Genomic DNA, 21,542 nt, shown 5'->3' on the forward strand with positions numbered 1-21,542 from the left:
GGCTTACATTGTGGGTCTCCATGGCTAGCATTGTAAGCATCCATGGCTTACATTGTGGGCCTCCATGGCTTACATTGTGGGTCTCCATGGCTAGCATTGTAAGCATCCATGGCTTACATTGTGGGCATTCATGGCTTACATTGTGGGCCTCCATGGCTTACATTAGTGGGTCTCCATGGCTAGCATTGTAAGCATCCATGGCTTACATAGTGGGCATCCAGGGTTGGCATTGGCCTCCAAGGATACCATTATTGGCCTTCAAGACTGACATTATAGGCATCCAGGGTTTGTATTATTGGCCTACAAGGATCACATTATTGGCCTCCAGGGCTGACATTATAGGCATCCAGGGTTTGTATTATTGGCCTACAAGGATCACATTATTGGCCTTCAAGGATCACATTATTGGCCTACAAGGATCACATTATTGCCCTTAAAGACTGACATTATAGGCATCCAGTGTTGACATTAGTTTCCAAGAATCGCATTATTGGCCTTTAGGGCTGACATTGTAGGCCTGCAGGGTTGGCATTATTGGAGACTGTAACTTAAACCCAGACTAAAAAATAAAGAACTTTCTTGTGACAAAATATATGATTACTATTCTGAGCACTGTCAAAAACTAGTTTCTTTGATTTTATCAGTGTATAAAAGTTAGCCTAGTTACATTTTGATTAGATCTGTTAAATCATGTATATTTTTCCATACTGAAATTTTTTTCCAATTTCACCTTTTTATATCAGATATTAACAATGCAATAAAAGGAATGAAATTACAAATATCTGACATTTGTTTGAAAAGTGCAAAGGACACAATAGTTCCAAAAGTGTAGTTTAGCTAGATTAAAAATTGATTATTGTAGTTTTCCTTTAATGTTTTGTTTTGTTGTTGTTGTTTTTATTTGTTTGGGTCATCAGACCAAACAAATAATGGTAGCGAAATTTCAGAGTCTAATGCTGTTAATTGCAAATGCCTAAAGTAGTCCACTTTTTTGAAGCGGTTACTTCCCTTTATATGTACACTAACGCCGAAAAATTCAGGGGAGATCAATGCGTAAAGGGCATAATAATTTTCAAGCAAAGTAGTTCCCGAATGGTCGAAGATTTCTAATATTGTTTCATTCTTTATAGATATACATGCTTACAGTAAGCTCCATGATTATTATGTCTCCCCCACCTCGGGGGGAGACATATTGTTTTTGCCCTGTCCGTCCGTCAGTCCGTCCGTCCGTCCATTCTTCGTTTCCGGACGATAACTAGAGTTCCTTTTGACCTACAGCTCTCAAACTTCATAGGATGAATGGTCTTATTGAGCAGATGATCCCTATTGTTTTTGGGGTCAGTAGTTCAAAGGTCAAGGTCACAGTGACCGTTGGTCAATTTCTCGTGTCCGGATGATAACTAGAGTTCCTTTTGACCTACAGCCCTCAAACTTCATAGGATGATTGGTCTTATAGAGCTGATGATCCCTATTGTTTTTGGGGTCAATAGTCAAAGGTCAAGGTCACACTGACCGTTGGTCAATTTCTCGTTTCCGGATGATAACTAGAGTTCCTTTTAGACCTACAGACCTCAAACTTCATAGGATGATTGGTCTTATTGAGCAGATGATCCCTATTGTTTTTGGGGTCAGTAGTTCAAAGGTCAAGGTCACAGTGACCGTTGGTCAATTTCTCGTTTCCGGATGATAACTAGAGTTCCTTTTGACCTACAGCCCTCAAACTTCATAGGATGATTGGTCTATATAGAGCAGATGATCCCTATTGTTTTTGGGTCAGTAGGTCAAAGGTCAAGGTCACAGTGACCGTTGGTCAATTTCTCATTTCCGGATGATAACTAGAGTTCCTTTTGACCTACAACCCTCAAACTGGGGGGAGACATATTGTTTTTGCCCTGTCCTCCGTCAGTTCCGTCCGTCCGTCAGTCAGTCCGTCCGTCCATTCTTCGTTTCGGGACGATAACTAGAGTTCCTTTTGACCTACAGCTCTCAAACTTCATAGGATGAATGGTCTTATTGAGCAGATGATCCCTATTGTTTTTTGGGGTCAGTAGTTCAAAGGTCAAGGTCACAGTGACCGTTGGTCAATTTCTCGTTTCCGGATGATAACTAGAGTTCCTTTTGACCTACAGCCCTCAAACTTCATAGGATGATTGGTATTATAGAGCTGATGATCCCTATTGTTTTTGGGGTCAGTAGGTCAAAGGTCAAGGTCACACTGACCGTTGGTCAATTTCTCGTTTCCGGATGATAACTAGAGTTCCTTTAGACCTACAGACCTCAAACTTCATAGGATGATTGGTCTTATTAATCAAATGATCCCTATTGTTTTAATGGTCAGTAGGTCAAAGGTCAAGGTCACAGCGACCGTTGGTTAATTTCTCCTTTCCGGATGATAACTAGAGTTCCTTTAGACCTACAACCCTCAAACTTCATAGGATGATTGGTCTTATTGAGCAATTTCGTTTGACGCCCGCCTGCCATACGCTGATTGAATAACCAGGATTTTCAAAATTGAATACCTGGTTAAAAACAAACAGTTTAGGAAGCATCTTCTCATACAACCTTAACAATAGAAACCATCCATAGACAGCCTTCATTGAAGTGACTACCGGGTATTTACATTATCTTATCTCCATTTCCATTCCTGTTTCCATTCACAGTTATTCTCAGCAGTGGGGGAGACATGCGCTTTTTTACAAAAGCATCCTCTAGTTTAAATCTGTGTTTAGCGTCGAAATAATAAGAGTTACAAACCCTAATTTAGAATAATATGGTTTTCTTCAGATCGTTAACATATAACTTCACCGTGGCCGAGGGGTTTGCACGCTCGCTTGTGAATCGAGAGGTCTCAAGTTCAAATCCCAGTCGAGGCAACTCTTTTTTTTTTTCTTTTTTTTTTAAGTCCAATAAACATTGAATTGACTATCAGTGTTGCAATTAGTCTTATAGCCAATTTACTACAATTAAAACAATGGAAAGCATTGGCGGCACTATACAAAAACAAATTGGTTTATAATCTCACAACCTTCACCTTTCTGACATTCTGAGACCCAAACAAATTCAGCGCCTTCTGTGCTTTGATTATTTTCTTTGTTTCTTTTAAGGTTAAAACCTGCACATCTCAACTCATAAACAGCTGAATCTGATTTTCAAATATTTTTAGATAACATTTTTTATTTTTGATATCTTAAAACTTTCAAGATATTTTATATGTCTTTTTTCCATTCTCTATATTTGATTCATATTTTTTATGATTTATATGAAATTTTATTGTACATGTAATTGCTTTTTTGAACTATTACAGCATTGTTTTCAGTTTACTGTGCTTAGGGAGACATTGTTAGTTATGGACAATATTTCCCAAAATTATGCTTCAAGTATTTATTTTATAATATTATGAAATAATGATTATGCATAACCACGACTTTCTAACAAAGCAGTGGTGAAAGATTGCTGTGTACAGACATTGTATTGGTTAGTAAGTTATGTCTGTATATCCACCAGTCAGTAACCTATTCCAATATGAGAATCCTTTGAAATGTTTACCTCAGATTTTGATGATGTTGTTAATTTTGACTTGTAGATACATGACTGCAGATGAGGTCTGTAGGTTAAAGTTCGTGAAAAAGCATCTCCCACTAATAAGTAGTGAAAGTGTTAGCCTACAGTTAGACATACAGATCATGAGGTGATTGGTTAGAAGGTCAAGGCTGACAATCACATAAATTTGTCCCAAAGTCATAGCTTAAAAGTTTTTAATTCCTATCAATGCTGATGTGGCAACAGGTCATGGCCATGATGATTTTAAACAAAATCAGGCTTACAGTCATCAGAAGTTGGTGGTAATTTGACTGATTTGTCCATAAATGTTTCATGCACATACATTTCATGTTTTAGTATGAATAGATACACATGTAAATTTGGTGATATTTCTAAATATATGATTGACAAATCATAAATGAACTTTCTTTGGTCATCTCTGAAGTATGATATATAATCTTATTTTAAGGAGAGCAGTGGTTAAGGTGTCTGTCCCTCAGCCCAGAGATCATGGGTTTGAGCCCTATGCTGGTCACGATCATGTTTCCTCATATAACACCAGTACTGGTTATTTCCAGCTTCTTTTACACATACAGACAAGAGTCCTTGGGGGTGGGGGGGGAATAATTTTCTTCAATAAGACTTCATTGTTTAGAAACTTTTTATTGAAATTGATTTGTTGATTTAGCAGCATGTAAGATTTTAAATAGTTTATTGTTGTGTGTGATATGCAATTTTGTTTAGTTGTTTTGATGAAGATTTTATAGACATAGTTTATAAGTTGTTGTTTATATTTTTTATCAAATATTTGTAAATAAAGAAATTGTACAGTTATTTCAATTATGTTTTTGTTGATTATTACAGCTAGCAATATGTAGAACAAGAAGTTTAGTTTAGTTTGGTTTAGTTATTAATATACAGGTTTGATTTTACATGGTTATCCATCGACTGTGCGTCCATCGGCTATGTGTGAATCCATGTGTGCGTCCACAATTTCTTTAAACACCTTCTTCTCTTAAACCACATGACCTATTTTGTTGAAACTTTGCAGGGATGTTTCTTGCATGAAGCTCTGCCAAAGAATTAAATTCCATGAAGAACTCTGGTTGCCATGGCAAGAAATTTTTTTGTAAAAAACCAAAAGTGCTAAAGCTAAGATATTTGACATGAAACATCTTCTAGTGGATGTCTACCAAGTTTGTTCAAATAAAACCCCTAGGGTCAAAATTGGCCCGGCCCCAGTGGTTATTGATTTTACTTACACATGTATGTATATATTAAAAACTTCAAAAATATTGTCGTGAAAATCTAAAAGAGGTAGAGCTTAGATATTTGGCACAATACATCTTCTAACAGATGTCTACCAAGTTTGTTCAAAATTGACCCTGTCCCAGGGAGCATTGATTACCCTTATATGTATATAGTAAAAACCTAAAAAATCTTGTGACTATTCAAAAGCACTATAGATAAGATATTTGGCATCAAACATCTTCAAGTGGATGTCTACCAAGTTTGTTCAAATAAAACCCCTACGGTCAAAATTGACCCCCGCCCCAGGGTGTCATTGATTTTCCATAGATGCATATAATAAAAACTTAAAAAATCTTGTGACAATCCAAAACCGCTATAGATTAGATATTTGGCATGAAACATCATCTAGTGGATGTCTACCAAGTTTGTTCAAATAAATGCCCTAGGATCAAAATTGGCCTGGCGCCAGAGGTCATTGATTTCTTTATAAATATATAGTAAAAACTATTAAATCTTTTTTAAAATAAAAGACCTAGGATCAAAAGTGACCCCGACCCGAGGATCATTGATTTTCCTTTTATTTACATGTATATAGTTAAAACTTAAAAGATCTTCTTGTGAAAATCCTAAAGACCTTAAGCTTAGATATTTGGCATAAACCAAGTTCTAGTGTATGTCTACCATGTTTGTTGAAATAAAACCCTTTGGGTCAAAGTTTGCCCCACCCAAGGGGATCGAGGTCAACAGTCAATCCCTAGCCAGGTCAAATGTTGGTTTTCCCTCCCTTTTTCTATCATCTGTTTATTAGCTCACTTCTCGCTTAGTGACAGGCTGAACTGTTTAATAAAATGGCTGCCAGACTTAAAATTAGAAAACAATAACATCTAAACATCTTAACCACTGGTTCAGTTTTGAAATAATTTTACACAAAAATTTCCTTGGTAACAGTGTACAATTGTTTTTTCAGATTTAGCAGTCCCTTGTTTTAAAATTGTGCAAATTTGACCTTTAAACCTAGCGATCCAGGGCCCTCTTGGCCCTCTTGTTTCTTGTGATACCAGTACTGGTTAGTTCCAGGAAGCAGACTTGAAAGTGATTACTATACGTTCCTAGAATTTTTCACAATCAAGCTTAGATTAACGTGTTTGAATTGATTTAACTAAATGAATAATTAATACTTTAGTTGAATTGATCACCACCAAACTTAGATTGTAGCATCCTGTTATTGTCTCCTATAAAGTTTGGCAAGTAGGCAGCACATTCTATATAAATTAACCAGGACGTTTTTTTCTCTTGCTCTATTGGAGATACCAATGTTTAAAATGTTTGCGATGTAACTTCAGATACAAATAAATAAACTGAATTTGGTTTGATATTGCACAACTGCAAATACAGTAATCCCTTTGTTTTCGTATTTGATGCAAGTATATACGAGGTGTGTCCGTACTAATGATTTTATGCCTTTAGATTATACCAACAGTAAAATATACATATCAAGATTAGGTCTGCCTTTAAAAAAATAAGTCTATAAGAAAATTATTATGATCAGCTAAAACAAATGCGAGTACATGTACATGTATTTTAGTAAAAAGAACTTCCTGAAACACAATGAGGACGTAATTATTTGTTCTTGTGATTTAATAACGCCTATAAAATTACGTACATATACGAGGGACGGTCAGAAAATATCCGGACTTTTCATGCTCCTCTCTTTCCACGTGCAGCTATATACACACATTATATATTGGTGAAAACTACATTCATTCGCCAATAACGTGGTCAGTTTATTTTCAATGATAGTTGTGTATACACAGTATTTTGCCCTCTGATATATGATACGTGTTTCGTCTATCATGGACTCTTTGTTAGAGGAACAACGCTCTGTTATAAAGTTTCTGGTTGCAGAAGGTGAAAAGCCCTGCCACATCTTTCAGTGGTTTAAAAAAAGATTTTCTGATAAATGTGTATCACGTTCAACCTTCTACAACTGGGTTTCTTATTTCGTGAAGGCAAAAACAAGTGTTTTGACAGGCCTAGGACTGGGCGGCCAGCTGAGGCGGTGACCCCAACAATGGTAGCAAATGTTAAGCTTTTGTCACAAAAAATCGTCGAGTAACTTTGGAGAATGTAGCCAACAAGTTTAGCATCGGTAAGGCATCGCACACACAGATTTTACATGAACACCTAGGCATGAGCAAGGTAAGTGCCAGGTGGGTGCCTAGACAGCTGTCCGCAGATCAAAAGGCAACCAGAAGTAACCAATGCAAAAGAACATTTAAGTCGTTTTAATCGTGAAGGAGATAAGTTTTTGTACCGCATTATCACTGGAGATGAGATGTGGGTTCATTATTCCGAACCTGAGACAAAAGCTCAGTCAAAGCAGTGAAAACGAGCTGGTTCCCACCTCTTAAAAAGTTTTAGCTGTCTTCCTTCGGCTGGCAAAGTCATGCTTGTTGCCTTTTGGGATTCTCGAGGAATGATACTTACTCATTTCATGCCAAAAGGTCAAACTGTCACCGCCAAGTACTATTCTGAAGTAATTCTGAAAAATCTCAGGGAAAAGCTGAAGTAAATGCGTCCCAGGTAAAGAAATGTCCTCCTTCTTCACGATAATGCCCCCTCCCATACCGCCGAAGCTACAGTGGAGATTATGAACTCTTACAAATGGCAATTGTTGTCTCACCCTCCTTATAGCCCAGACCTCGCCCCCTGTGACTTTTTTTTGTTTCCAGAACTGAAAAAATTGCTTGCCGGAAAGAAATATAAGACCAGGGCGGCTTTGATATCTGCTGTTACACAGTACCTAAAACATAGGTCTAAGTCATGGTTCACAGCGGGAATACAAAAGCTCCCACGAAGATGGCAAAAATGCGTAGACGTAGGTGGAGAATATTTTGAAAAAGAGTAGAAAGATTTTTTTTTTAAATGTTGAATGGTTTTCGAGAACGAGTCAAAAGTCCGGATATTTTCTGACTTCCCCTCGTATAGTAATCCGGGGGATTTTGACATTGTTTTTTTTTCAAGGGAAGACTGTGTTTCAAATCCAAATAGATGTATGTTTAGATTCCTCTGATAAAATTCATAGAATATGAAATAGTGGAAATTTATGAAAAACTCTTAATCGCAGTAAAATAAAGATAAAGGTGAAGCTTGAATGGAAACAAAACGGAAGACGCTGGAGAAGAAATAAAGAAAGACAATATAGTTCCGACCATTGCTAAAAATATGACTCTCTAGACTCCTAAATAAAGCAGATTCAGAGATAAGGTTACTTTGGAAATATAACAGGAAGATCGGCCATTACCTGATGCAAAGGGTAAAAATGGAAACAGTGAAAAGTAAGAATTCTGCTAACTTAAAAAAAGAAACGTGAGTGTTCAAGTCGTCACGATTTCTGTTAATGAATTACTAACTTTCAATTAATGTACAAGAGAATATTATATAACACAATATTGACAGAGGAATCATTGCCCTTTGCAATACTCTCCTTGAATGGTGGAGGGTTACAAACATGGTCAATCAAGTTCAACTTTTGACTAACGCGCTTTTATTTGTTTGTACAAGGGGACATAACTAATGTATATTTATTTGATGCCAGGCTTTAAGTTTCTATAGCCGATTAATGTGTTACATTCGGTTATTTTATAACGATATGTTTCCAATTATAGACTATATTCTTATCTCTATGACACAGAAATTGGTCTCAACTATATTCATAGAGTTGTTGAAATTGTAATATTATTAATAATTATGGAATTACTTTTAGAGGGGATTTTATTAGGTATCTTTATATATCTTTATCATTTATTGCTCTTTTTTGTTATGAATGAAACAGAATTTTACTAAAATAATAAATTATATGTTGTCTTTCGATATTATCGCAAAGACTTCACTACATCTATTATTTTAAAAGAATGAATAATTGTGGTTGAAGTATCAAAAGAAATGATAAAAGATAGCATGCTTAAGTATTGATTTATAAGTGATAGCAATGTTGTGTTTTTCTATATACTATTCTGGTTACAGTATTTTTCAGCAATGGTATATTGCTATGTACTGCCAGCGTTAACTTTTGTAAGTATTGTTTATTTTCTGTTAGTGATATAGTGTAATGCAAGAAAATAATTGAATAAAAATCCTATACCAATAAAATAATAACCGTACAACTGTATACTTTTAGAAAAAAATCTCACTGATAATTATTGTCGTTAAATATTTTGAAGATATGGATAAAGGCTTCTTATCGGGACCAAAACTCCAACTATTTCTACATGTCATATTTAATTGTATCAATGCGAAGAAATAATAAATTCTAAATGTATGCAAATTTATTATTATCACCACCACCATCATCATCATCATCATCATCATTATCTTTTTTTTTATTTATTTATAAAATTTTGAATTCCATTTAAAAAAGGTGATAGATGTAGTAGTGGTAGAACCTCTATTATCAGTTCATTGCAGTTATATCATTCAAAGGTCCATTAAGCCTCAACAATGTTATCATTTGATTTCTCAAAAACTGATTACTTCTGGTCTCCTGTTACATTTTCCAAAAAGGTACTCATTAATCAAAATCATATAGATGAACGATCTTTTGTCTCTTTTGCTCTTTGGCAAATTGTATACTGATAGTGATTAAGTATTATGTATCTATATTTAACATAATATATAAATAAGTCTTCTGTTTCATTTGAATCACAATTATTACAAGGTAGACCAAAGGAATATTTAATGCATTGCTTACATGGAAATGTACTGGGTTAAGCCACGAACCATCCAAACTCCACTATGAATAATTTAATGTACTCGGATCAAAATCCAATTTTCTTACATATGGGATCTTTAAACAAAATATTGCTTCGTAGAACCTCGTAATGAAATACAAAAAATATATGTATCTTATGTTTCTATAGTTACGGTACAGCCATCGTTGGCAACTGTAGAAAAGGAAATTGAATCAACGGAAAAGTCTATCAGTGCACCAATAACGGAAATATATACAACTAGACAACCTATTGTAATATCAGTGACCGGAAAACAAAGCACAGGGCAGGTAATCAGTACAAACAATGTCACAACTTTGCTGTCACAAAATGACACAAGCACTAGGGCGGTTACAAATACACATAGTGTGACAACACCGATCACTCCAGGCGACACAAGCACTACATCTTCACTATATACACACAGTGTAATATCAGGAATGCCGACGGAAACAAGCGCTAATTCTAGAAATTGTCCAAGTGGGTTTGTTCATTGTGCCGACGGAAATTGTGAACCTTATGAGTCACTGTGTGGAGAAGGAGGTAATATAGCTAGCTATACATTTGCATGCACAACCCTTATTACATTTGTGTATGTTTCATACAGTAATTATGAACTATTTGTCATAATTATTTATTATTATCATATTTTTACACTTTCTAACACTGACAATTACATCAAGAAACATGATTTTTAGTTTTGACATGTATTATTTTCTTCTAAATCTTATTATCTTATTGCCAAATATACATATGACTGCTTCTTTACAATATCATAGGAATAGTGACGGTAGTATTTCCAACTGATGTAACAACAGGTTCCCCCGAGCGTTCTACGGGCCATTTATCCAGTGGATTTTCTAAAGGTACTTTATATGTATAGGTTAGAGTGCATATTGGGTGTTCTTCGTAGATAAGAAAGCTAAAAAGGAGCGGAGCTTGCGAAGCGACTGTAGCTTTCTTATTTACGAAGAACATCTAATATGCACTATAACCGGCTCCGCCCACTTGCGTTTTATAATAAAACGTCCAGTTTATATAAAATCTGTTCTATTAAGATTTGAAACCTGAAAATTTGAACAATCTTCGTCGGTGATTGGCTTAAAAATAATGGCGAGCACTAAATATTGTAACATATTACTAACAACATTTGTGACCTTTGGTATTTCACATATAATATTTTTCTTTTAGTTTTATTATTATATTCTCTCTAAAAGTCTGACAATTAAAACAATTTTAAATATGTTTGTGAATTTTTAAAAAATATTTTAAGCAATCAGTTTAAGTTAAATTATTTCTTGTTTTTCTTAATGTATTTTTTTTTTGTAACTTTTGTTTATAATGACATTGAAAGCAATCTTAGATATGTTTGTGAATTTGTTTTTAAAAAGCAACAACTGAAAACACATTAAATTCATGAATTGTTTTGATACATTTTCAGCCGTAACAGACAATACACTAGCTGCAACAACACCAACCGTACAAGTAACTACAACACCGGTTGTCTTGGCAACAGATAGCAGTAATTACTTTATATTATGAATGATAAGTACTTAAATTACAATCTTTCTTTTAAACATAGTCAAGTATCAATATCTTCTATAATATCTTTATGTAGGAAAGGACATGTTGAAGGTTTATTTCATAAATTAATTAAATTAGCTTACTCCTACGAAAAAGGAAGATTTTAACGTGTGTCATTTACACTCGGGGTAGTTTTGTATAAATGTTGGCTTTCGTCGTGATTTGTACCTTGTATATCATATTACAATCTTATTATAATGTGCAGATGGACATGAAATTTGTCTAGATGGTTGGGAATTGTGTATGGACGGTACATGTGAACCATTCCACTGGCTTTGCACTGAACATGATGGCTCAGCTAATTTTACAAGTACGTTTAATAGTATTATTTTCATGTAAACGGCTTTACCTTAACAATATAAAATATCAAATTGATCCATCAGAAGGAAATGAAACACGTACATTGCTACTGGTGTATTTGATGAGAACATTTCAGTAATTTTAGCGTTTTGATTGTCCTTTGGTTGTTATGCTTTAGAAATTTGAAATAAATGGAGTTTATCTCGCACAAACTGTAAAGTAGGTGATTCTTTTCTGTATCTTAAGCATTACAGGCCACCGAAGCCCCACCAACCAGCCCTGTGGTAACTTTAAGTCCTGCCGTAACTTTAAGTCCTGTGGTTACTTTACAACCAATAGTAACTGAAGCTGTATTAGAAACATCAAGTAAGCCATTACCTTATCCTTCAGATTCCTGATATATATGATCAAAAACATAAATGATTATTTTTTTTATAGTTTTTATCAGTGGTTTCTTTTCATTTTCTTTCTATAATGCTATAAAAGATTTTAAATAAGCGGTAAAATTATACTTGTAACTAATTTTGGGATAAAGATAACCTCGCGGGTTTAAATTTTTTAAATTTTTTTGTTGCTGTTGTTTTTTGTTGTTGTTTTTTGTTGTTGATGTTGTTGGTTGTTGTGGTTGTTTTCTTTTAATTATCAAAAATATGAAAATATTAACGTATTAATATATCGTTGTTACCGCCACATTAGATTAGAATCAGTAAAGACTTTGGGATATCCATACAGACAAAGTGTTTATAAATCTCAGCAATTTATTTCTCACATGATTTCGAAGTGAAAACTTACAGAATGTTGCTTTATGTTTTCTTTTCATCAACTTAAATCAGCAGCACAAATGGTACAAACAACAACATCTCAGATGGTACCGGAGACGACTGTTACTGACATAGGTGAGGAAATAAAACATATTCAATGAAAAAATGAGAATGTCGTATTGCATTTGACTTTTGGTTTGTCTGTTGTTGTATGGTATTTCTTTTTTTTCTTTTTGAAAAATGTCATGTACATTTTATTACATGTATTTATTGCATTATTGCACAAGAAACTGTTTCAGCTGTAAAATTAATTGTACAAACATGCACATTCTTAGATTTATCAAACCTGATTTTGTTTATATATAAACATGAGTCTTGATTGATCAGTTATAAAAATGATTATTGCCTTAGATTATAAAGAAACTCATTATTGTAAGGAACTCCTGGATCAAATATGTTTACCATTTCTTATCATTGCAGTTCCTCAAATAGTGACGTCATCGTCCGGAACATGTCCGAATGGATTTGTCCAGTGTGTAGACGGTACTTGTGAGCCGTTTGAGGCACTTTGTGGAGATCAAGGTATAATTGAATCTTTTCCTTATGTGTTATATATGTAATAATTGGTTAAATTTATATTTTATGCCAGCCAGTAGACACGTCAGTTTGATATTTCATTTGATTTGTATAATTTCGAAAGATCGTTGCTTGTACGATATTGTTGCCCACGTTTCCTTGTAGTTCTCTCAGATACTAAGATAATTGCGAATATGTGATTATAAGTGATTTCATTGCTTTACAGGTATTGTAACAGTTACATTTCAAACCAATTTACCCACAACTGGAACCTTATCGCCTGTTTCAGGAAGTGCTGTCACAAGCAAATCAACATTAGGTACAGTTTATATACTTCTATTTTAATGTCACGTTGGCGCTTATTTCATTATTTGGAACTCACATGAATATATATCTTAAAATTTTAAAAAAAATTGGATATAAATAAAACAACATTCATGCATTTCCATTCGAAATCAATCGGCACTTATTAGAATGAAATTTTTGTAACTTTTCTAAATCTTGGCGACCATCAGCTGCATAGCTGTATTTTTACAACAATAGTAATGACCATAGACCATAAACGTAGTATTAAGTTAATGGTAATGGTTGGGACAATGGTACTGTCGCGTCATCTTTGCGGTGATGCATCACTTTGAATCATTTCCCTTTTATGTCGCGTCTACTTTGCTAGGAATAATGTTATTGTTCCGCCGCGCATCGTTAGTGGTGATACATCTAACATGAAAATCTTATGCCCCGTCTACTTTGCTAGGAACACTGTGTTATTACTGCCGGGCTTAATTTTCTGTGAAAACATGGAACATTAACCTGTTATGTCGCGTCTCCTTTTATGACACAATGTTATTGTACTACCGTGCTTACTTTGTGGTGATATGAATGAAACATGAGCATCTTTTGTGCTAGGAAGTTAGGAACAATGCTATTGATCTGTCGTTTGTGATGATGTATACTGCAGTATTTGATATTTATAGTAAAGAAAATCTTTGATGATCTTTTCTATTTGAATTGAACCGAACATTGATCAACACATTGCTCTGAACATATTATATTGATATATGGAACTTAATATTTTTTGATATTAGAAAGTCTATCTACTTCAACAACTGTCCCTACAAGTACAACTACATTTGCTGTTGCAACAGATTCCAGTAAGCAGTTTATTCTATTTAATATAGCTGAAATCAAATGTGTATAAGAGGGGTGTTCCAGAAGAAATATTTATTTTTCCGTTGCATAAAATCCTAGTGTAAAATGGCAACAAATCAATGCATATCCGTATATACCTGATGTCACATGATAGCTAAATGCTTAAGTAAACACTTTTTGACTTAATCATGTTCCTTTTCAACTAAACGCTTTAATGCTAAGTCGATTTTATTCTCCTTAACTATTTAATTTATTTCGAATGTATAAAAATGATAATTATTTTTCCTATTCCAACCAAACCCCTCCCACAACTGAACTTTATGTGTGAATTTACATTTTATATATACACACTTGTTTGTTTTTTTTGTTGTTGTTCTTTTTTTTTTCGCTGCATCCGACGACCGACTGCGCTCAGTTAAAGTTGATTGTAAAGTCTAATATAGGTATGTGTACTTTTAAATACTTATCATTAATATCTCCAAGATAGTCGGAGAGAGAAGTGCGTGAAATAGTGAGAATTGGTGTAGAGTACCACATTGTTGAATAAACTTGCTCATAAAGATGGTAACATAGTAGTAAACCTGGTGCATAATGGCTTTATAACAAGAGAAACATGAATGGCTATCTGACAACTCTCAGATATTAACAATTTGTAGTTAAATAGATCTCAAAAATTATTCTTTTATAGTATATGTGAATCATGATAGCACTGTATTAGTGCTTATAGTATAGAGCCCAGTGATATAATTATAATGGTGTAATATATGCTGATCATTTAGTCTGTTCAATCTCTTCTCCATAATATATGAAAATTACTTAATACTCTAATAATTCTGCTATATAATATAATGTAACAAATACTGTGACACCTGAAGCAGGTTTTGGTGTCAATTGTCACTTTCTGCTTAGATTTGACTTGCTAATATAGGTCTCGAATCTGAACTATAGTTCAGACGTTATAGCACAATTATAAATCATTGCACGATATAAGTCACAAACTGTAACTTGACCCAAGTTGAACAAATGTCTAAGTGATAATAAATATAATTTAGAACAGAACAGACATATAGCGTTTATCCTTGATTTTTGGGCTCAATTACATCCCACTCGATATCAGTGAAATACATATTACATATAAATGTCAATAATCTCCTAAATTATACCACAAATGTATATTATCCACATATACATAATGATATATGCTACTTTAACCTATATATGACAACTTAAATTACCATTAAAAAACCCATATACAAGTTTATCAACCAATGTATTCCATTTTAGCCCGGACTATTCACGATAGAATAAGTAGAGCTATTGTAGTCACCCGAGCGTCGGCTCGGTGTGCGGCGTCTGCGTCGGCGTAACCACTTATGTAAAAGTTTTTGTAATAGTTCAAATATTTTCAAAGTCCATTGACATATGGCTTTGAAACTTTGCACACTTGTTCACCATCATAACCCCAACCTGTAAACAGGGGGAGGTAACTGTATCAAGCATTTTGACAGAATTATGCCCCTTTTTCGACTTAGAATTTACGTTAAAGTTTTTGTAATACCTCAAATATTTTCAAAGTCCATTGACATATGGCTTTAAAATTTTGAACACTTGTTCACCATCATTACCCCAACCTGTAAACAGGAGGAGGTAACTGTATCAAGCATTTTGACAGAATTATGCCCCTTTTTAGCTCGACTATTCGATAAGAATAAGTAGAGCTATTGTAGTCACCCGAGCGTCGGCGTCGGCGTCGGTGTCGGCGTCTGCGTCGGCGTAACCACTTATGTTAAAGTTTTGTAATAGTTTAAATATTTTCAAAGTCCATTGACATATGGCTTTGAAACTTTGCACACTTGTTCACCATCATTACCCCAACCTGTAGAGAGGAGGAGGTAACTCTATCAAGCATTTTGACAGAATTATGCCCCTTTTTCGACTTAGAATTTACGTTAAAGTTTTTGTAATACCTCAAATATTTTCAAAGTCCATTGACATATGGCTTTGAAACTTTGCACACTTGTTCACCATCATGATCCCAACCTGTAAACAGGAGGAGGTAACTGTATCAAGCATTTTGACAGAATTATGCCCCTTTTTCGACTTAGAATTTACGTTAAAGTTTTTGTAATAGTTCAAATATTTTCAAAGTCCATTGACATATGGCTTTGAAACTTTGCACACTTGTTCACCATTATAACCCCAACCTGTAGACAGGAGGAGGTAACTCTATCAAGCATTTTGACAGAATCATGCCCCTTTTTCGACTTAGAATTTACGTTAAAGTTTTTGTAATACCTCAAATATTTTCAAAGTCCATTGACATATGGCTTTGAAACTTTGCACACTTATTCTCCATCATGACCCCAACATATAGACAGGAGGAGGTAACTCTATCAAGCATTTTGACAGAATTATGGCCCTTTTTGGACTTAGAATTTACGTTAAAGTTTTTGTAATACAATGTACCTCAAATATTTTCAAAATTCATTGACATAAGGCTTTGAAACATGTTGAAATTTTATGCTCTTTTTTGAGAGCATAATAGGACTCTCTCCAAGGCCTATAACTGTAATATGGATTTAAAGAAAAATTTTGCCTTTTTCTTTACTTAGAAAATTTTACCTTTTAATCAAGTTTTTTTTTACAATCAAGCACTAAGAATAGTCGAGGGTTGCTGTCCTACTGACAGCTCTTGTTTGAAATGATGGTAGGAAAAGACTAATAGAAATCAATGGTTATTCAACGTGATGACTTTATTAACACACCATTCGCGCGTTTATTGTCATTATTTCTGTTATTCATTCAGTCTAGAAATAGAAATTTATCGCTTATTATGTATAAGCTTACGGGGAGTCCGTGGACGAGAGGTTAAGGTATTTGACATCCAACTATTTGACCGTCACCACTGTTGGCTCTAATGCTATGAGGGACCTTGGATTCTTTTATGTGAGGAAGCTGTCCATCCAGCTTGCGGAACATCTTACTCAGCTGCCCTTGTGCGTGTGTTATAATGCACATAGGGGCACATGAGATCTTCCTTCACAAATAAAGCTGGAAGGTCGTCATATGACCTCTACTGTAATTGTGCGACGTAAAACCAAACAAAAAGTATATTAGCTTAGATAAAGAAAAACGCAAGTCATAAAGGATTTTTGAAGCAAGATTTGATCAATGTAAAACATTTTATCATAGATATAAATTACATACAGCAAGGTAATCAAATCCTAAGCTTAGATGATTTTTAATATAATTTTTGAAATACAGCTCGTTAAAAACGTCAACTAAAGAAGATAATTCATTGGTAAATATATCGATTAAAGTCACACTTAAACCTTGTCATGTCCTTAGATTAAATTCAAACACTGACATTTCACGCAAAAGATACATCTTAAAATGAACTGGTCTAAAATGGACACATTTTTGTATAAGTATTTTTCTTTTAAAACAGGAATGTATCATTTGAATGTACTTGAAAAGAAAATATTGATAAAGTTCTAAATGGTTTTGTATTCGCATTTTTACGATGAATAATAATATTTTATTCTAGATCATCTTAATATCTACTTTACAAATATATGTTATATTGGATCATGTATCTCACACTTGCAAACACCATCAATATAAAATTCTTTCTTTGCTTGTTGTTTTCCCTGATACTAAATTCTATTAATGTATAATTTATTGTATTAAAGACTTTCCATTATAGACCAATTCACTTAAATGTACGTTATGTAATGTAAGAAATTATAGCAACTCATAATGTTCTAATCTGATGGAGAAACTTTATTCCCGCCTGATTTCGGAAATCCTCGGATTACAAACACTGTAAGAGTAAAGAGCACGACCTGAAACGACATACATAATTGTTTCTTGTAAAACTAGACACATCTACTTAACAACAGCAAATAAATATATAGGAGTTCATCAATTCTTAAAAATATATATATATAATATATATATATATATATATATATATATTAAACTATTTCATATAAATGTCCTAAATGGTATTTATGCGTGATTATGTCCATTTAATAAATGCTAGAATTACAGCGACAATCATGTACATTATCCGACATATGCACATAGGCCATCTTAGAATTACTTGCGATAATGTGAGTTTAACTTAACTTGTCGAACCTATCGATTAAAGTGTCATCTTCAACAAACACAGAATAGAATGTCGTACCCAACACGCTAAACTGTCAGTTATTTACATCGTCAAATCGGAAAGGACCACAAAATAATAAAAGAAAAAATACAGCACTGCTTTTTTTGGATACTTTGATTTATATTTGAAATGTTCACCGCTATTTATATATTCTGAATCAATTCCAGAGATTATCATTTGACATTGCCTGTCCAATATGTTAAACATATTTTCATATTTAGGACAGATAAGGCTGTTTGACATTATCTTTGCATGTGTAAAGTTAAATTGATTTAATTAATAGATTACTTTAAGACATTTTCTTTCGAGCGATTTCTTTCCGATGTTAAATGATATGCAACATTCCGAAGTTGCCACCAAAGACAAACTTATAAAAATGCTGGTGCATCCACTTTTATTATTTTCTGTATCGTCGGACATTATTACATATATATGTATATGACAAAAAGTGAATACCTGGAAAACTCCTATTCCTGCGAATAGACCAATGGCCATTCCTTGGTTCTCTTCAATTTTGGCCCAAATAGCTGCATAACAACCTTTCTGTAAGATAAAAAAATAGTCATAAATACACAATTACGAACCATGTAAAAATGTTTCGTTACTTGTTTGGAAAATGATTTGGTTGTTGCAAACACAATCGACATTTGTATGCATGCTTCATCAGAAACGCTCTTGCTTTAAGACATTCAGTATTAACTGTAGAAAGATAACTCTAATACCTGTTCTATCTCCCTATAGATGATAAATTGTTTTGATTTATATGTGCCAAATGTTTAACATTACTGTAATAATGTTTCAAGATGGTGTACTATGTACAAATCTTAATAAATTATTTGTTCTGTTCTGTTGTTATGTTGTCATTTTGATGCACAGTATATTCTACACCTGTAATTAAGTATCTTACTTGTCTTTTTAGCATTTTATTTCCTTTTCTATCTCTATAAATATCAATATACCTAAGGACTGTGAAAACGCACTGTTTGTTTAGGAGTGTATATAACCTAGACACTTATTACATCATTATATTTTTATAAATTTATTTTAGGCACCAATATTTATCAAATTGATTAAGTGATAATGAAATAATCGTATGATAAAAACAGTGCTTGCTCCACAACAATAGAAATAACACTTTTGACTTCTTGTACGAGACGATTGCTGGAACTTCATTGTTCCCAAAGTCGTGCTTTTGTTTTCTATTTTTCTAAACTGTCATATTACTTTCGTAACGGTACTTTTGCTTATAAAATCATTTAACGTTAATTTTTTCTCAATAATTGAGTTCAACGAATGAGTGATTTATGTTGTTATGTTTTCTATGAAATGGGATTTAATATTAAAAGAAATTTTCCAATCTAAGTAGACATCCAAGTGTATATAATTATTAAAAATAATGTTTATAAGTTTACATTTTGTTTATAAACAAAATCTTTTCAGGGCTATAATTAACTCCGCATGAACGATAAATACCTCACGAGATCGTAAATATCCATCGGAATTTAATTGTACAGTTCAATTTACGAAACCAGTGGGGCAGTATTTTAACATTTTAAACAGATTCAAATTTTGCCCCACACATTTGCCAATATCAACTATTGGTCAATCACCATTATAAGAGTCAGTCTTTTGATAATTAGAAAATTAGCATAGTGTCGCTGCAATGTTTTATAAGTTGATATTAGCTACATATTTTATGGAATCTTTTTATATTAATTTTCGTGTAAAAGTCCGTATAAAACAGGTGTTTTCAAAGCTCTTTGTTACTGTTACCTGAATATAATCTACAGAATGTGGCGCCGGTGAAGAGATAATGTCTCGAATAGCCTTCTGCTTATCATTAGCACAAACTATTGGGGCTTTTATTGTTATCGGAGATGTTGACATCGGTGAATGAACCAGATCTTGAAACTTGCTAGGATCCAATTTGTGATCCCATTTTGTCACTTTTTGGAAATCATCTGGACCATCTACGCCGCAGCATTCCAGCTAACATGAAATAGGACAGATCATTAAATTGACAAAAGACAGTGTTTCAGGCATACTCTGCTACAAATATCTTAAACTAAGTTAATATTTCAAAAAAGAACAAAAACATCTGCCATCCAACCTCTCAAATATATATAGTTTTCGCATTTCCAATATGTAATATATATGATAAAAAAAGAGAGTTTGACGCCTTGAAATGTCTTAAAATAGCCCTTTCCCATTAACCATCACTTCTCTTAAATGTCAGCTGCAAGTGTGTTCTTATATATATTGACAGAAAAAAAGATGATTTACAAAATGCTCTTATAAAATGAGTTAAGAGAGTTCGAGTTAACTTTCAAATTTAAAATAATTAAACATTACGAACCAGTCCCATGATAGCATTCCAGGCAAGGGAAATAGCACTACTGGAAGTGCTTCCTTCGTATAACATCAGGGCATCCATCAATGGTTCTTTAATCTTTTCGTCTATCTGAAATAGTAGAAATGCGGGTGAAAGCTCTTTTGCACTAAGTAAAGTAATACGTTTGTTACGAATCGTATTAAAATTTTAATACGAATGACATAAAACATCTTTGGAATTACAAACAAATAATCTATTGTTCAAAACGTTAAGTTTATGTTTAACAAATTTGTTTTTTTAATGTTCTTTATACTCACTATACTTCTGTTTGAGACAAACAAAATGGCGACTGTGGCTTTTAAACCCAGGGAAAATTGCAGTGGAAAAGGGGCCCCCCAAAACTGAAATTAAAGACAGGGAAAAAAGTTTTTTATTAAAAAATAAACAAGCAGTGGTTTAAAATGGTTTATTTTGTAAGCTTTTCAAAAAGGTTTTTTTTAAAAAATGATTAATTTGGGAAAACTCACCCAAAGATTGCATCCATTTTTTAAATTTTTCAGCAAAATTTCCCCAAAAATGCCCCGACAAAAGGTGCGAGAATGGTCACGCCCACTATAATGAACGCAGTTGCCGCACCGCCCACAAATTCGGAAATCTTTATATTCTGAAACGATATTTTAAGACATATAATTCTTCTTTTGCCTACCAACCTTTGACAGTAATTTCAGTAATTTTCAAATCATTTTAACCACTTTCCATTTTTTCTTTTAAAATAAAACAGAAGTGTCAAGTTGTCCATAGTCAGTAAACATACAGAACAAAAGTATAATCAAAAAATGTCATTCAGTTGATTTATCATTCTCTTTTGTCCATGAATCCATAAAATACAAACTGAACTAAAAATAATGGCAAAATATAGTTAGTCTAGAAACACTTTTGGGCAACTACATGTTCAGCATTATTATATTAACTGTACCTATATAGGCATTTCGAAAACGGATGATTTATGATACGAGATTAAAACAGAAGAAACCTCTAATTTGTTTCCAATTTCCTCTGGGAGTTTGGATTGGAATGCTGAGATCAGTTCTTTTCCATACTTGTCCACA

At 33.5% G+C, this 21,542-nt stretch overlaps 2 protein-coding genes across 2 annotated transcripts; one reads left to right on the forward strand and one right to left on the reverse strand.

Annotated features, from left to right (window-relative positions):
- The first annotated feature begins 8,452 nt into the window (after positions 1-8,452).
- On the forward strand, positions 8,453-13,979 carry LOC132740225 (mucin-2-like). Its single transcript, XM_060728085.1, has 11 exons — positions 8,453-8,572; positions 8,818-8,865; positions 9,711-10,103; positions 10,340-10,426; positions 11,002-11,082; positions 11,350-11,454; positions 11,691-11,810; positions 12,278-12,340; positions 12,686-12,787; positions 13,008-13,100; positions 13,867-13,979. The coding sequence occupies exons 1-11, from the start codon at positions 8,542-8,544 to the stop codon at positions 13,977-13,979; spliced, it is 1,236 nt and encodes a 411-aa protein (XP_060584068.1). The 5' UTR covers positions 8,453-8,541.
- A 3,098-nt stretch (positions 13,980-17,077) lies between these two features.
- LOC132740219 (tetraspanin-18-like) lies at positions 17,078-20,785 on the reverse strand. The gene is made up of 5 exons (XM_060728080.1): positions 20,751-20,785; positions 20,458-20,562; positions 19,875-20,090; positions 18,558-18,644; positions 17,078-17,775 (listed from the first exon to the last, which is right to left on the reverse strand). Exons 2-5 carry the CDS (start codon positions 20,533-20,535, stop codon positions 17,695-17,697), a joined length of 462 nt encoding a protein of 153 aa, XP_060584063.1. The 5' UTR covers positions 20,536-20,562; positions 20,751-20,785; the 3' UTR covers positions 17,078-17,694.
- Between the last annotated feature and the right edge of the window lie 757 nt (positions 20,786-21,542).

The sequence above is a fragment of the Ruditapes philippinarum genome, unplaced genomic scaffold (assembly GCF_026571515.1).
Source record: "Ruditapes philippinarum isolate M1 unplaced genomic scaffold, ASM2657151v2 ctg4655_1_1_1_1, whole genome shotgun sequence".
In the NCBI taxonomy this organism is placed as follows: domain Eukaryota; kingdom Metazoa; phylum Mollusca; class Bivalvia; order Venerida; family Veneridae; genus Ruditapes; species Ruditapes philippinarum.